Source organism: Oncorhynchus mykiss, chromosome 23 (genome assembly GCF_013265735.2).
Source record: "Oncorhynchus mykiss isolate Arlee chromosome 23, USDA_OmykA_1.1, whole genome shotgun sequence".
Taxonomy (NCBI): Eukaryota; Metazoa; Chordata; class Actinopteri; order Salmoniformes; family Salmonidae; genus Oncorhynchus; species Oncorhynchus mykiss.
The window spans coordinates 51,674,474-51,689,113 of NC_048587.1; the positions used below are offsets into that span (position 1 = coordinate 51,674,474).

At 43.3% G+C, this 14,640-nt stretch overlaps 1 protein-coding gene across 1 annotated transcript in view; it reads left to right on the top strand.

Annotated features, from left to right (window-relative positions):
- Positions 1-14,640, top strand: part of LOC110503029 (protein sidekick-2) — a 396,532-nt gene that overhangs the window by 361,600 nt on the left and 20,292 nt on the right. The window contains exons 35-43 of the mRNA XM_036960765.1: positions 781-882; positions 1,345-1,460; positions 1,656-1,842; positions 2,875-3,012; positions 3,500-3,658; positions 4,078-4,203; positions 5,644-5,808; positions 6,088-6,228; positions 7,811-7,949. Of these exons, the coding sequence (XP_036816660.1) occupies positions 781-882; positions 1,345-1,460; positions 1,656-1,842; positions 2,875-3,012; positions 3,500-3,658; positions 4,078-4,203; positions 5,644-5,808; positions 6,088-6,228; positions 7,811-7,949 (1,273 nt within the window). The remainder of the gene's footprint in view (positions 1-780; positions 883-1,344; positions 1,461-1,655; positions 1,843-2,874; positions 3,013-3,499; positions 3,659-4,077; positions 4,204-5,643; positions 5,809-6,087; positions 6,229-7,810; positions 7,950-14,640) is intronic.

Here is a 14,640-nt window from a genome sequence, read left to right on the forward strand (position 1 = left end):
GCCTTGAGTTGGAGTCATGAGGAAATGTACATGATACAGTCAGCTGCCTTGAGTTGGAGTCATGAGGAAATGTACATGATACAGTCAGCTGCCTTGAGTTGGAGTCATGAGGAAATGTACATGATACAGTCAGCTGCCTTGAGTTGGAGTCATGAGGAAATGTACATGATACAGTCAGCTGCCTTGAGTTGGAGTCATGAGGAAATGTACATGATACAGTCAGCTGCCTTGAGTTGGAGTCATGAGGAAATATATATGATACAGTCCGCTGCCTTGAGTTGGAGTCATGAGGAAATGTACATGATACAGTCAGCTGCCTTGAGTTGGAGTCATGAGGAAATGGAAAGTGAAACTAAGTCTAATGGAGTTGTTGCCACATGCTTTGTTTGTCTGTTCTGACAGTGTGCTCAAACAGACCACTACGTGAGCCCTGATTTAAAGACTCTCTGTCTACGTGGTTGCATTGTATTTTCAATAGGAATTTACTTGTCCATTGGTAGATTTACTTGTCCATTCCAAGTCTCATGGGCTCATGAACTTGTATTTGTTTTGTTAAGCAGCACAAAGCCAGACGGTCACATATTTCAGGGTATTGCTTTCCAGTACGCAATAACAACTCAATTACATCTTTGGATAGACTCTAACTGTATTTTCTGGCATGTATTGGTCGCCCCCACAAAACAGTTTTCTAACCTCTGGGTCCTTTCTGGTTAAATAAAAGTGAAATTAAATATTGTGCTGGGTTGTTGGTTAATGTCAGTGTTGTTCCTTGTTCCCCAGACCTGAGCAAACACAAGCGCTATGAGATCAGGATGAGTGTGTATAACGCCGTGGGGGAGGGACCAACCAGCACACCACAGGAAGTGTTTGTAGGAGAAGCAGGTAAGTCGCAGAGTGAGGGGGTGAGGTTACACACACACACACAATCTATCTCTCTCTTTCTCTCTGCTTTTCTTGTCATTTCAATCATCACCTCAACGGAGGACCTGAATAGTAGAACTATAGACTATCTGACCTCCCTGAACTATAGACTATCTGACCTCCTTGAACAGTTGAACATCTATTGAATTGGTACCATTAAGTTCATTCAGGTTTCAGGATACATTCACTTTTCTTAAATCCCCATGTCTTTGACTGTGAGAGCCTGGGAGTGTACAGTGGGGATGGTTTTCCCTGTTCTCAGCCAAACAGCTACCAATCCACACACAGGCAGATAGACAATGGTGTTGTAGTGTTTCCAAGAACAGTGAGGAAAAAAAAGAAATGCTGAAATGGGTTTCACTGAAATCTATTCTGTTTTTAATGTTGTTTCTTGCTTGATTTTTCATCTTGATTTTTTCACAGTACCCACCGCCCCACCTCAGAACGTGGCCATCCAATCAGCAACGGCCACCCAGCTGGATGTAACGTGGGAGCCTCCTCCATTGGACTCTCAGAACGGAGACATCCAGGGATACAAGGTGAAGAGGAAGGTTTCACAAGGATGGAGTTACCATAGAATTGTTATCATTTAAATAATTCCAATCAAAGTTATTCAAATGTAATGGCAGTTACACATGTTTGCTTCTCTTTAATCCCAGTGGGATTTAAAGGCCATCTTTGCTGTGGCTTAAGATGTGTATGTTCTCCATATCTCCTCCTTCTTCTCCCTCCAGGTGTACTTCTGGGAGATCCAGCACAAGAATGAGACGGAGAGACTGCGCACCCTTTTCCTGCCAGAGGGAGGGGTCAAGCTGAAGAACCTGACTGGATACACCACCTACATGATCAGTGTGGCCCTCTTCAACGCAGCAGGGGACGGGCCCCGAAGCCCACCAACCAGGGGCCGTACACAACAGGCTGGTAAGGGTGGGACACACACAGATGCACACACACACACACACAGGAGCTGTCTATCTTAAAATGAAAAGAAAGCAATTCTATTGACTCAAATTCCTCCTCCAACTCCCACAAACCATCCAGGGATTTCTATCTGTGAGCTTTTATACAATACACCTAATTGTTGCTCTCAGCATGCCAAGCCAGGAATGTTAGAAACCACACAGCATAAACATCAGTTACCTTTCAATTTCCTCTTTCAGTCTCTTGACTCATCCGCTGGTTCCCTGGACAGTCATGTTTGGTATAAGATGGTATGAAAATGTTTAGAGGCTAAAAGTAATTTTTTTCTCGAAGCTCCTTCCTGTGGTTTCTTAGAAATGCTTTGTCTCTGGCTCAGTGTTCTAAATAGCAACAGAAGACAGTCGCCAGATACTTTTTCCCTCCAAAGGTCTTCCTCCCTCCCTTCTGAACAGTCACTGTAGAAATGTGTGTTTCATCCGATCCCCTCGTAAAAAGGAAAATGTTTGCAGTTTTCTGTGTTTGATATCTCAAGAGGGAGTGGAGAGGTGTAAGTGGGTGGTAGATCCAGAGGGCTCTAGCCTTTTTGGTGGAAAAGACGGAAGCAGGTGACAAGCGTGTTGAGGAGAAGAGATGCACAGGACTGGTAGCAGGAGGCTCATCACACATGAAGCCTGTTTTTCACAGAACTGATAGCAGAAGGCTCATCACACAAATGAGAGCTGTGTTGGATGTACTGTGTTAGTGTCACAAGCTCATCTATGGCACTGTAGCCTATAGGCACTGGAGCCTGATGATATGATGGCTGTCATGGGGATAGAAAATGAATAAAAACAAACAATATATCCTAAATTGTTTTTGCAATGTCTTTCCAATCTTCAAAATAGAACTGGTAACTCAAATTGTCCTGTGTTCTGAGGCCATCATAAAAAGGCTGTCAAAGTACACAATCCAAGATGTAGCACTACTGTCTATGGCCCCTAACCCTTAACATTTGACCCCTAACCTCTGACCTGTGTGTCCTCTGAACTCCAGCCCCCAGTGCTCCCAGCTTCATCCACTTCAGTGAGCTGACTACCACGTCAGTCAACATGTCCTGGGGTGAGCCCACCTACCCCAACGGCATTCTAGAGGGCTACCGGCTGGTCTACGAGCCCTGCACCCCTGTTGACGGTAAGACACCCACCTCGTCATGTCCCACATCTCACATCTGACAATTCACAACGAATGCACAGTTCTGAATATGCATCCCAAATGACACCCCATTTCCTATGTAGTGCACTATTTTTGCCCTATATAGAGAGTAGATTGTCATTTGGGACACGAGCTCAGTCTCACTGTTTGTGGCTAAACATCAACGATCCAAATAACTTAACTTGACATTTTTTCATTACTGAATGAGTGGTGGCCTTCATTTCGTGTGTTGACACCAAATAACATGCTGAATCATTTGATAATGTTACTATGTTAACCCTTTTCATTCATTTCCCATGTACGTCCCAACAACTGTTGGACTGTGCCTATGTCAGTGTGTGTGTTTTTGTGTGTTTCATGTTGTTCCAATCCATTCTCTGGGTATTAGCCCCATTTTAAATGTGGTGCGTTTGTCTAGAATCTTCCGTGGCCTGTGCCGACTGTCTTCACTCCCCCTCCCCCCCAGGCGTCAGTAAGATAGTGACGGTGGACGTCAAAGGGGCCCCGTTCTGGATGAAGATCAAGGACCTGGCTGATGGGGTGACCTACAACTTCAGGATCCGGGCCAAGACGTTCACATACGGGCCTGAGGTGGAGGCTAACATCACCATGGGGCCTGGGGAAGGTTTGTCTATATTTGGCTGTGTTTATAGTTCACTGAGGCCCAAATTCTAACTTGCAAAATGCCCCCTTTTGTTAAATGTATTTAACTAGGCAAGTCAGTTAAGAACAAATTCTTATTTACAATGACGTCCTAGGAACCTGCCTTGTTCAGGGGCAGAACAACAGATTTTTACCTTGTCAGCTCTGGGATTTGATTTAGCAACCTTTCGGCTACTTGCCCAACCCTCTAACCACAAGGTTACCTGCCACTTAGCTCAACATTCTGTGCAAATCTTCAATTAACATCAATGCATGATTAACAAATGTCAGAGTGTGCTGGTTTCAATTTAAGATTAGGCCCTGAATGTGCCATAATATTTTTGAAAGTATATTGAGGCTGCCTGACCCTAAAACCTTTCTCTAACCATTGACCCCACGCAGGAGCCCCGGGCCCCCCTGGAGAGCCTTTCATCTCTCGGTACGGCTCAGCTCTTACCATCCACTGGTCCAACGGTGACCCCGGAAGTTCGCCTATCACACACCACGTCATCGAGGCCAGACCTTCAGGTATATACACCCAACACATGACATACTGGACACCACTGCTTGGCTTATTCTTTTTAGCTTCTAGTGGAACTAAGAGCCTCAGCAGTGCATCTGCAGTGAACCCTGTTCTGGTTCACATAGTGGACACTTCCAGATTGATTCACGTTTCACATTCTTTCCAATCATGCAATCTCTTAGCCCGGCCTGATACTTGCTTGGACAGGAATAATCTGTCTAAGATTAGAGTGTCAACGTGTTTCCACAGATGGTGATGCTCATTCTCTATTATTTTAATGGAGTATTGATTGAGGTGCAGCAGAGCTTGAGACGTAGTATCACGTTTCATCTGTGATTGGGAAAGGGGGGAAAGGGGATACCTAGTCAGTTGCACAACTGAATGCATTCAACTGAAATGTGTCTTCCGCATTTAACCCAACCCCTCTGAATCAGAGGGGGGCTGCCTTAATCGACGTCCACGTCATCGGTGCTCATGGACAGCCGTACAGAGGGAATACATGGATGATGGATGTAGGGAGGGAGGCACAGTTGGGTATTTGGATTTCACTATCAGTTGGGGGCACTAAGCCCCAGATGTTGAGAGTATGGGACTGAATGACATGGTGGGAAACCCAATTAGGCAGCAGAGGCTTAGCTCCGTATGGATTACATTGATCTCCCTAGAGCAGGGCTATTCAACCTTATGGTTTTCTGTTCTACCTGATACTTAATTTCACACTCCTTGTGTCCCAGGTCTAAATCAGTCCCTGACCAGAGGGGAACAATGGGACAAATGGAGGTCCAGAGATAAGTTTGGGGGCCTTAGAGGATGATTAGGATGCCACAAACACATACCCCTAAACCCCAACCCCCCTGACCCTCTTTCTTATCCTAATATCCTGCCACTGTCCAAGTGACCCTGCCCCTAACCACAAGTAGGACTAGTCAGCTCTTCTTGTTACTAGTGCACAGTCTGTCATAGTCAGGAAAAACTGCTGGCGTTACTACACATTCAATTGATCCTTCATATCTTCACTTCTTCACTACTGACATAAGCGTTACATAAACTCTGGTGTTGGCTGATGTTCTTGAGCACTCCATGAACGCTGTCAAACTCCAAATAATATTTATGGTTATTAGCACTTAGCCCTTATGGATTCTGGCAGCCATTGCAAAAGGAAACATGAAACATCGCATGATAGTCCCTCTTGTGAATCAGACCTACCCATGTTTTAGATCCGTTGTTGTACCTCAAAGACCAGAGAGCCCCATATGGAAGCTGTAAAATATATAACTTGCATAATGTGTATGTGGTATGAGTTACCTTGGACATTGTCAGATTGTGTTCATACTATAGGCTTTTAAATAAGCTCTTAAATCAATGAGTCTGGTTTGCCACTATGTTTTGTCATGTCTGATTACTACTCATTGAAATACATTCTACTTCTTCTACTCTGCCAACAGATGAGGGCTTGTGGGATATCTTGATCAAGGACATACCAAAGGAAGTGACGTCATACTCCTTCAACATGGACATTCTGAAGCAAGGGGTTAGTTATGACTTCCGGGTTATTGGCGTGAACGACTATGGCTACGGGTCTCCTAGTCCACCCTCAGCCTCCATATCTGGTGAGTTATTCCATATATCTACAGTATGTCCCAGATGTCACCCTATTCCCTAGTACACTACTTCTGGCCAGGGCTCATAGGGGTGTCATTTGGGGGACACACAAGCCATTGAGCTTGAGGTTTTCATGTTAATCAATGACAATATTACTTAATTATATAGAATATAAGACTAATCAGTATAACACAAATGTACCACAGTCATTTTCAGATGCTACCTTTGCATCAGTGCTCCCTGTCCTTGTGTTTAGTCCAGTTGTTATATGTGTTCTTCTCCTCCAGCCAAAAAGGTGGCGCCATTCTACGAGGAGTGGTGGTTCTTGGTGGTGGTGGCCCTGGTAGGTCTTATCTTCATCCTCCTTCTGGTCTTCATCCTCATCATCAGAGGACAGAGCAAGAAGTACGCCAAGAAATCTGACTCAGGTAAGAGGCAGAGACGAAGATGTCATTGACCTGATATTACTAGGCAACAAGCTATTTGTTATGGTTATGGTTTGGTTTTGGGTAGTATGGAGAGAGGGAGTGAGGGAGAGTGAGTGATATAGAGAGGGAGATGAAAGAGTGGAAAGGAGAGAGATCTATAGAGGAGGAGTATATTAGAGGGGGAGTATAGTAGATATAGTAGAGGAGGAGTATAGTAGAGGGGGAGTATAGTAGAGGGGGAGTATAGTAGAGGAGGAGTATAGTAGAGGAGGAGTATAGTAGAGGAGGAGTATAGTAGAGGAGGAGTACAGTAGAGGGGGAGTACAGTAGAGGGGGAGTATAGTAGAGGAGGAGTATAGTAGAGGAGGAGTATAGTAGAGGAGCAGTATAGTAGAGGAGCAGTATAGTAGAGGAGCAGTATAGTAGAGGAGCAGTATAGTAGAGGAGGAGTATAGTAGAGGAGGAGTATAGTAGAGGAGGAGTATAGTAGAGAGGGAGTATAGTAGAGGAGGAGTATAGTAGAAGGCCTACAGTATCTATTCTGCTCCTCTCTGAAATTAGCAGGTATTTCCTCTGGCTCAACACTTATCTCTGCTGTGTGGCACTGTCAGTGCCAGTCTGGATCACGGGCAATCCTGCCAGGGTAGGGCATCCAGCGGGTCACTGCCCATGTTTCTGACTGACAGACGAAACACAAGAGGTCCTTTCTTCCCTTCTCTATCGCTTCCCTTTATTCTCTGCTCTCTCACACAAAGATACTCTCACAGACCCCCTGTAACCCCCTCATGGAACACTGGACCAGTCCTAGTTAACAGATCAGCTTGTTAGTGTGACTGCAAATAGAGTGACTATTTGAAGAATGACAGCTTTGCTCCCAGATGTCTTTGGAGGGGTCTGGTATATCAGGGGGGTAGTTGATGTTTGGACCTTTGTGTTCTCGTAGATTCCTACTTCACTCATAGGCAGGGAATATATTATCATACTGTAGACCCAGGCCCAATAGAGTCTGCTGATCAAAGCTCTCGCTAAGAAGGGGTAGGTCAGAGGGTAGGTCAGAGAAGTAACAACACAAATCAGTTTTAAATCAGCATCTTTACATCAACATCAGCTTATAAGGCTATTGACCTAGACTTTGTGGGTTTTAGTTTAGGTTTAAAGGCTGTGTTTTGGTTGAATATTGCGGAATTTATCATCAGCCTGGCTTCAATTGCCTAATATACTGCTGATGACATCATTATGGAATCATTCCAGTCACTCCTCTAGTTTCTATAGAACTCAGTAGTAACATTAGTAGTGGTAGAGTACATAACAGAATATTATGAATAACATACATCCATGATTCATCCTCTAGTGTTTCTATATAACTCATAGTGTACGTGCAAAATGGCACCCTATTCCCTATGTGGTGCACTACTTTTGACAAGGGCCTATATAGGGAATACGGAGCCATTTGGGGCACAGCCATACAGTAGTAAAAGTACTAGAGTGGGCTACATGACATACAGCATCACTAACCTCCAACTGCCTGTCTGTCCGTCCCTCTGGCCTGTAGTCACAGTGTCTCCCTATGTGTGTTCATCAGGGAACAACTCCAACTGTAATGCCCTGACCCATGGAGATATGGTCAGCCTGGACGAGGGACGCTTCCCCGCCCTGGAACTCAACAACCGACGGCTGTCCGTCAAGAACTCCTTCTGCCGTAAGAACGGTGTCTATACCAGGTCAGTAACCAGCCATGGCCACACCAAGAACATGTCTCTAGCCATGGCCACACCAAGAACATGTCTCTAGCCATGGCCACACCAAGAACATGCCTCTAGCCATGGCCACACCAAGAACATGCCTCTAGCCATGGCCACACCAAGAACATGCCTCTAGCTATGGCCACACCAAGAACATGCCTCTAGCCATGGCCACACCAAGAACATGCCTCTAGCTATGGCCACACCAAGAACATGTCTCTAGCTATGGCCACACCAAGAACATGTCTCTAGCTATGGCCACACCAAGAACATGTCTCTAGTCATGGCCACAGCAAGAACATGCCTCTAGCTATGGCCACACCAAGAACATGTCTCTAGCTATGGCCACACCAAGAACATGTCTCTAGTCATGGCCACAGCAAGAACATGCCTCTAGCTATGGCCACACCAAGAACATGTCTCTAGCTATGGCCACACCAAGAACAAGTCTCTAGCTATGGCCACACCAAGAACATGTCTCTAGCTATGGCCACACCAAGAACAGGATCATGTTGTCATCCAGAGTCAAATGTATGTATTTTCCAAGCTATAGCACACCATTTGTTACATACAGCATGTTTTTAAAGGATCAAATAGTTTGGTCTGCTTCGTATTTTCATTTTTGCCATGGAAAACATATTGCGATACTGGTATCGTCCCAGCCCTACTTGGCATGTAAACAAATGTCTTTGCATTACCTTGAGTTGACACTTTTACTCATTGCACCTTTAAATTGACTGGTTTGAATATGTTTTTGACAATACTGTATAGTTACAATGCTAATTATTATGGTACTGCATTTATCATTATTGAGAAAACACTATGGCTGTGTCTGAAATGTGGCTTGCCTACCGCTTACTAAAACTACATACTGTGTACTAATCGTACTACATACTATTTAGAATGTCCTGTTTAGTAAAAACGTGTGCAGTAAGCAGCAAATATCAACATAATCAACATAATCCATACTGTTCCCCGCTATTCATTTGTTTTTGTAGAGTGCGTCCCTTATTCTAAATATCAGCTGTTGTCAGACGCAGTGGGTGTGAAAAGACCATTCTCCTCCTCAAAAGTGTGCAGGGAATTCTATAAATGAAAGCTGAAATAAGTATTACATCCAACTAAGGCCAACTAAGGCCGATGGATGGAACAGACTTTTTGCTGTGATGGAATGTATACTCTCCTATTAACCCTATATTTCCACTGTAAAACACAAAGAGAATGGCTGCTTTCTTATGATGCAGTATATTCCAGGCATGGGTTCAAATACTTTTCAAAAACTTTAAGCTTTTGCTTTAGCTGGCTTGCACAAAAAAAAAGGCTGGATTAAATTCAACCCAGTGCTGGGTAAATAGTGGACAGAACAAACGTTGGGTTATTTTAACCCAGCCAGATTGGTTATTGAGCTGTGATCCACCGGGTTAGAGCAGAAGACCGAAGGCTTGACTTAGTAAGGGCGTGGCTTTCAACTATTTCATTTTGGCCACCCGTGAGAGTAAATGTCATTCCGGTTCATCTGTTGTGTTGTATTGTCAGCACATGTTAAGATGACGCCCCATGGAACTGAAGAAAAGATGGTGCGACACAAAGAAGGGTGTGAGGTTCAAACTGCGAAATACAAACCAAGTAATTTCTCTTATGAGTCAAGTACAGGACAGATAATTGCTTTTTACGCTCCTAAAAACCGTGAGTAGGCGATGGATGGTGAACTGGAAAAGATCACTCTCCTGACAGAAGTGAAGAGTAAGAACCTGCGCTGACAGGTGAAGGCTTCCAGGCCTCACCCTGATGATCAGGAAAATGCCCGAGATGACTCTGGCCCAGAGGTAGTACGATTCATGGAGAAAGTGGATCCATGCCTTTTGGCTGATCCGTTTGTGGTGTTGAGATGGATCTACTGAAGTTGAGGATCACCGGTGCCTGTGATACATGCCATTTGGTGCAATGCAGACCTAGTGGCGAGCTTGAGACTGAGGAGACCCTTTCTGTCCTTCTGAGTTTTGATGCAGAATGTTTGCCGGATAAGTCATGCTAGGGTATTTAAATTATCCCGTGACAGCTTTTGTTCCAAACTAGGGCTGACCCCATTTAGTCGACTGGTCGAATGCTTGGTCGAGATTTTTTTAGTCGAGCAATGGCAAAGCAATTATGGCACACGAGACACCTGTGTGATTCACCCCTGTCTGAGTGGACTAATCCATTGTGGAGGCAAAGGGGATGTCACACCAGTTTCACCAGTAGTACATTTACCCTAAATTCCCATTATTTATAATCTACGTTTTAGTTATGGTAACTTATGTTAATGCATTCAATATATTATATATTATTATTAAAGTCTTACCATTGTCATTGTAGGTGTGGACACATTATTTGCAGAGCACACAACCTAGGCTTACAAATGTTGATTTGTTTAATTCCATTTATGAGTTTTAAATGTATTTATTGTCTTTTGTTTGGACTGCACATGTCAGTCTTGAGTGAGGACACACACTTGATTACACATAGAACTAGTCCTAGGCTACCATCACTGTGGAGCTTCTCAAAGTAATTTCTTCTTTGCCTCAAACGGTAAGTAAACAAAGTCTGTTTTTAAGTCCATTGAGAATGACAATAGTTCCTCAATGTAGCCTATTTGCTCAATCTTTCCAGCTCTCTCCCTTTAAATAACCACTCAGCATGAAAGGGGATAAAAATGTCATACTCTGGTCGGGTGGAAACATTATTAAATAGGCCTACATGATTACTTCTTATCCCTTGCGCAAATAGCCTACAGCTCTGGCTGTCCGGAGCTCACTGGCACAGGAAACTCTGAGGTCCCAGAATATTTTATACAATGTTTAAAGTTTTCTACCATTAGCTGACTAAGCTAATAGTTGATACAATGTTCTAAATTCCTTGCAGATAGGCAATGCATAGAAAATGTAATTCATAGGATACACTATATATACACAGGTATGTGTACACCCCTTCAAAATAGTGGATTATACACCCGTTGATAACAGGTGTATAAAATCAAGCACACAGCTGTGCAATCTCCATATTCAAACATTGGCAGTAGAATGGCCAAGTCAGTTTGTCAAATTTCTGCCTGCTAGAGCTGCCCCGGTCAATTGTAAGTGCTGTTATTGTGAAGTGGAGACCTCTAGGAGCAACAACCGCCGAGTGCTGAAGCACGTAGTGAGTAAAATATGTCTGTCCTCGGTTGCAACACTCACTACCAAGTTTCAAACTGCCACTGGAAGCAACGTCAGCACCAGAACTGTTCATCGGGAGCTTCATGAAATGGGTTTCCATGGACGAGCAGCCACACAAGCCTAAGATCACAATGTGAAATGCCAAGCGTTGGCTAGAGTGGTGTAAAGCTCGCCACCATTGGACTCTAGAAGAGTGGAAACTTGTTCTCTGGAGTGATGAATCACACTTCACCAATTAGCAGTCCGACAGACAAATCTGTATTTGGCAGATGCCAGGACAACAGTACCTGCCTGAATGCATATTGTCAACTGTAAAGTTTGGTGGAGGAGGAATAATGGTCTGGAGCTGTTTTTCATGGTTTGGGCTAGGTCTGTTTGTTCCAGTGAAGGGAAATATTAACGCTACAATGACATTTTAGACGATTCTGTGCTACATTAACCACAGGATTTTACTGTTTGGCTCTGTGTATTACCATACAGTAAATTAGGATTAATCACATCATATTAATGTTTGGCTCTGTGTACTACCACACAATAAGTTAGGACTAACCACAGCATTGCGACATATTGGGAGTTCCTGCTCTACTGCTCACTGCATTAACAGTGGGGCAAAAAAAGTATTTAGTCAGCCACCAATTGTGCAAGTTCTCCCACTTAAAAAGATGATAGAGGCCTGTAATTTTCATCATAGGTACACTTCAACTATGACAGACAAAATTAGAAAAAATATCCAGAAAATCACATTGTAGGATTTCTAATGAATTTATTTGCAAATTACGGTGGAAAATAAGTATTTGGTATTTCTGGCTCTCACAGACCTGTAACTTCTTATTTAAGAGGCTCCTCTGTCATCCACTTGTTACCTGTATTAATGGCACCTGTTTGAATTTGTTATCAGTATAAAATACACCTGTCCACAACCTCAAAAAGTCCACTATGGCCAAGACCAAAGAGCTATCAAAGGACACCAAAAACAAAATTGTAGACCTGCACCAGGCTGGGAAGACTGAATCTGCAATAGGTAAGCAGCTTGGTTTGAAGAAATCAACTGTGGGAGCAATTATTAGGAAATGGAAGACATACAAGACCACTGATAATCTCTCTCGATCTGGGGATCCATGCAAGATCTCACCCCGTGGGGTCAAAATGATCACAAGAACGGTGAGCAAAAATCCAAGAACCACACGGGGGGACCTAGTGATTGACCTGCAGAGAGCTGGGACCAAAGTAACAAAGCCTACCATCAGCAAGGGCATTGAAGATGAAACGTGGCTGGGTCTTTCAGCATGACAATGATCCCAAACACACCGCCCGGGCAACGAAGGAGTGGCTTCGTAAGAAGCATTTCAAGGTCCTGGAGTGGCCTAGCCAGTCTCCAGATCTCAACCCCATAGAAAATCTTTGGAGGGAGTTGAAAGTCTGTGTTGCACAGCAACAGCCCCGAAGCATCACTGCTCTAGAGGAGATCTGCATGGAGGAATGGGCCAAAATACCAGCAACAGTTTGTGAAAACCTTGTGAAAACTTACAGAAAACGTTTGACCTCTGTCATTGCCAAGAAAGGGTATATAACAAAGTATTGAGATAAACTTTTGTTATTGACCAAATACTTATTTTCCACCATAATTTGCAAATAAATTCATTAAAAATCCTACAATGTGATTTTTCTGGATTTGTTTTTCTCATTTTGTCTGTCATAGTTGAAGTGTACCTATGATGAAAATTACAGGCCATTCTCATCTTTTTAAGTAGGAGAACTTGCACAATTGGTGGCTGACTAAATACTTTTTTGCCCCACTGTAGCTGTGTGTGGAGTGTGTAAGTGTGTGTGTACTTGTGCCAGCGGCATGGTATTAAGTTAGAGGAGATAGCATTAAGGTGTGTGGGACTGACTGACTGACCGTGTGAGTGTCCCAAATGGCAATTTATTCGATATTGCACTACTTTTGACCAGAGTTTTATGGACTGTGGTCAAAATATGTGCACTAAATAGGGAGCCATTTGGGACTGACTGGCTGATCAAGCTCATAAGAACCAGCTGGAAAGCCAAGTGCCCTCTGTCTGATGCTGTGCCCAGGGGAATTAGTAATGTCTTTCATACCCCAGAAGGTGTGTGTGTGTGTAGGTGTGTGTGTGTGTAGGTGTGTGCGTGCGTGCGTGTTTGTTTGTTTGTTTGTTTGTTTGCCCGCCCGCCCGCCCTTGGGGATGGATCAAAGGTGCATTGGACTTTGAAGAGCAGCCAGGTAGCCAGGGGGTGAGATTATGTGTGAGAGGAGGAATGCTAAGATGCACCTCAGATATCTTTGAACTGCCGAGGTGCTGAATGCTGATTGGTTAAAACTCAATGCAGCCGGTATCTATTCCACAATTTCCACAAAATATACAAAGAAATGTCAATTGAATAAAGGTACAACGAAATGAAGGGTTGCTAGTTTGCAGTCATTCCAGCTTCAGTTTGAAGTGATTGTGTTAGAAGTGTTGTTGGCTAGCTCCTCTGAATAACTGTCTTAACTTATTGGATGGTTGAACATCCTCAGTATTTCCTAGAGAGAGAGAGGATGAAAACAGATGTTGTTTTATTTGAGCCAGTGTGTTTACATCTTCAGTGATAACCAGTGTTGGAAAAAGTACCCAATTGTCATACTTGAGAAAAAGTAAAGATACCTTAATAGAAAATGACTCAAGTAAAAAAACTTGTCGCCCAGTAAAATACTACTTGAGTAAAAGTATAAAAGTATTTGGTTTTAAATATACTTAAGTATCAAAAGTAGATGTAATTGTCACACTCTGACCATTATTTGCGTTGTTTGTTTCTATGTTTTGTTTGGTCAGGGTGTGATATGAGTGGGCATTCTATGTTGCATGTCTAGTTAGTCTGTTTCTATGTGTTTTGGCCTGATATGGTTCTCAATCAGTGGCAGGTGTTTGTTGTTGTCTCTGATTGGGAACCATATTTAGGTAGCCTGTTTTGTATTGTGGTTGGTGGGTTATTGTTTATGTGATGTTGCATGTTTGCACTCAGTTTTGATATCGGTCACGGTCGTCTTGTTTGTTTGTTTGTTTGTTTGTTTGTTTGTTTGTTTGTTTGTTTGTTTGTTTGTTTGTTTGTTTGTTTGTTTGTTTGTTTGTTTGTTTGTTTGTTTGTTTGTTTGTTTAGTGTACTCCGTGTTTTTTCGTCTATCATTAAAAGGATGTATTGACACCACGCAACGCTTTGGTCCGATCCTTACTCCTCCTCAGACGAAGAGGAGGAAAACCGTGACAGTAATTGCTAAAATATACTTAAGTATCAAAAGTAAAAGTTTACATCTTTTGAAATTCCTTATAAAGCAAACCAGGCGGCACCATTGTCTTGTTTTTTAAATGTGCGAATAGCCAGGGGCATGCTCCAACACTCAGACATAATTTACAAATGAAGCATGTGTTTAGTGACTCCGCCAGATCAGAGGCAGTAGGGATGACCTGTCAATGGGTGGG